Raw genomic sequence first — 2,282 nt, 5'->3', positions numbered from 1 at the left:
CTTTGCAGCAAGACCTTGAAAGGCCATCAGGACTGCACAGGGTAAGATACACTTTAAACCTGCACCACCATGCCATCAGGGCTATACAGATAAAATGTAATTGAATTGAATCATGGGTTGTGTATCAAAAAACATGAACCCAAGAGTGTGGTGTGGGTGAATTATATAGAACGGTTTCAAATTACACACACACACACACACACACACACACACACACACACACACACACACACACACACACACACACACACACACACACACACACACACACACACACACACACACACAAACATTAACTTCCCCACGGTATTTGTATTTCCTTCTCGGATAAATGTGTCAAAAACATTAATTTCTAAAAATAAATGTGAAATGTGTTTTTCTTCCAGATATATCGTTGATGGTGGACTCAATATTGATGATATCCCACTGTGGTTCTGCGAGCTGCTCACGATCAGCTGATGATGAGCCACAGTAATGCTACAAGGATAAACAACTTTTATATCCTCGGATTCCCTGGGCTCCTTGCAGAGAATGAGGGACCCGTGTCCGCACTACTCTTCTTAATTTACGCCTTTATTGTTGCTGGAAACATCCTTATCATAACCATCGTTAGCTTGGAGCGCTCTCTTCACAAGCCCACGTATCTCATATTTTGCCATCTGGCATTCACTGATCTGGTCTATGGGACTGTCATTCTACCCAAGATCATATCCAAATATTGGTTTGGTGACGGTTTGATTTCGTATTACGGATGCTTCACGCAGATGTACTTTGTTCATTTCTTAGGCGCAACTCATTCCTTTATCTTGATGGTTATGGCCCTGGATCGTTTCGTGGCGATATGCGCACCGTTCCACTACCCGCGGTTCATCACCAACACCACCATCACGGCGCTTTGCGCCATCTCCTGGTTCGTGCCCATCGCCTGGATGGTGGGACTGGTTTGCCATGCGCTCACCTTATTATACTGTGGTCCCAACGAAATCCAGCTTTGCTACTGCGACCATATAACCATTACCCGGCTCGCGTGCGAAAGCGCACGTGCCGTACAGATAGTCGCGTTTATACTCGCGATGATTAGCCTACTGCTGCCGCTGGCCTTTATCTTTTTCTCATATTTCTTCATCATTGTCGCGGTGGTCAAGATGTCCAGCTCCGATGGGAGAACCAAAGCTCTGTCCACGTGTACGCCGCAACTTTTTATCACGTGTTTGTATTATATGCCAAGGTGTTTTGTGTACCTAGCGAATAACGTTGGGTTTACTTTTAGTGACCCGGTTCGGATCATAGTGATAATGATGTATAGTGTACTGCCGGCTGCGGTCAATCCCGTAATATACTGCTTTAAAACCAAGGAAATCAAGGAGACTTTAAATAAGAGGTTGAATAAAAGGAAAGCGACCGTTAACTTGTTTTGAAATGTTAAATGTACCTTTTTATATATATTGTATTATAAATATATATAAATATATAGGCCTACAGTAGGCCTACGCCTAGTTTATAGTTAAGTGAATGTTATTTCTCTTCACAGTGCAAGTTTTTTATTGTTGAATTGTAATGTTGAAGGTCCAATGCAGCATAGAACATTAAAAAGTGTTTCCCAATAGAAGTATTCAGGGATACACTTTATGTGCATGTTTAATAAACAATTAAAATGTAGACTATCGAAACACTAAAAAATAATCAATAATCGTCTATGAAGACGTATACAAAAACACAAACAAAAATAGGCGTTCAGGACCTTCATTGAAAGGTAGTGAACAATAGGTTTAAGATTATAAAACGGACAGCTCCGGTCCTTGGTACTGTTTGGCACAAAGCCTTTGTAAAAACACATTTCATTCATGCGTCCCCTATCACAATGTATGACAGCCTGTGTTGCTTGGTAACCACTTTTCCGCCTTGAGGCAAATATATTTCTTGGAGTAAACAAATATGTTTTCTTTCGAATTGTAATCAATAAATTACCGCATTTTATGTTGGTGTGTTTTTATTTCGTGAAATCTTACTAGGTAGTCCATATTAACCGTTTAATAATCGCAATAAGACACTTCAGGCAGCAATTTGCAGTGATTTTAGAACAGCTAGGGTGTTCGATCTGGAAGACTAACTTTTAATATATCTGGCCAACCGACCAGCTCGCGCTGACAAACCAGTCAGTTAGCCAGATATGTAAAAGTTGGTCACTATTGCACAATAGTGTATATATTTTGTTGTACTATGCCACAGGTTGTAATAATATATCTTTCCCCTAGATGATGACAAACCATCATGAATACTCA

At 40.6% G+C, this 2,282-nt stretch overlaps 1 protein-coding gene across 1 annotated transcript; it reads left to right on the top strand.

The window, feature by feature from the left end:
* Positions 1–458: 458 nt before the first annotated feature.
* LOC130405343 (olfactory receptor 6P1-like) lies at positions 459–1,418 on the top strand. Its single transcript, XM_056610403.1, has one exon. It carries the CDS (start codon positions 459–461, stop codon positions 1,416–1,418), a length of 960 nt encoding a protein of 319 aa, XP_056466378.1.
* The last annotated feature ends 864 nt before the right edge of the window (positions 1,419–2,282 follow it).

This window comes from Gadus chalcogrammus, chromosome 16 (assembly GCF_026213295.1).
Source record: "Gadus chalcogrammus isolate NIFS_2021 chromosome 16, NIFS_Gcha_1.0, whole genome shotgun sequence".
Lineage (NCBI taxonomy): Eukaryota > Metazoa > Chordata > Actinopteri > Gadiformes > Gadidae > Gadus > Gadus chalcogrammus.
The sequence above is the reverse complement of the archived record's forward strand: the minus strand, read 5'-3'. Positions and strand labels throughout refer to the sequence as shown.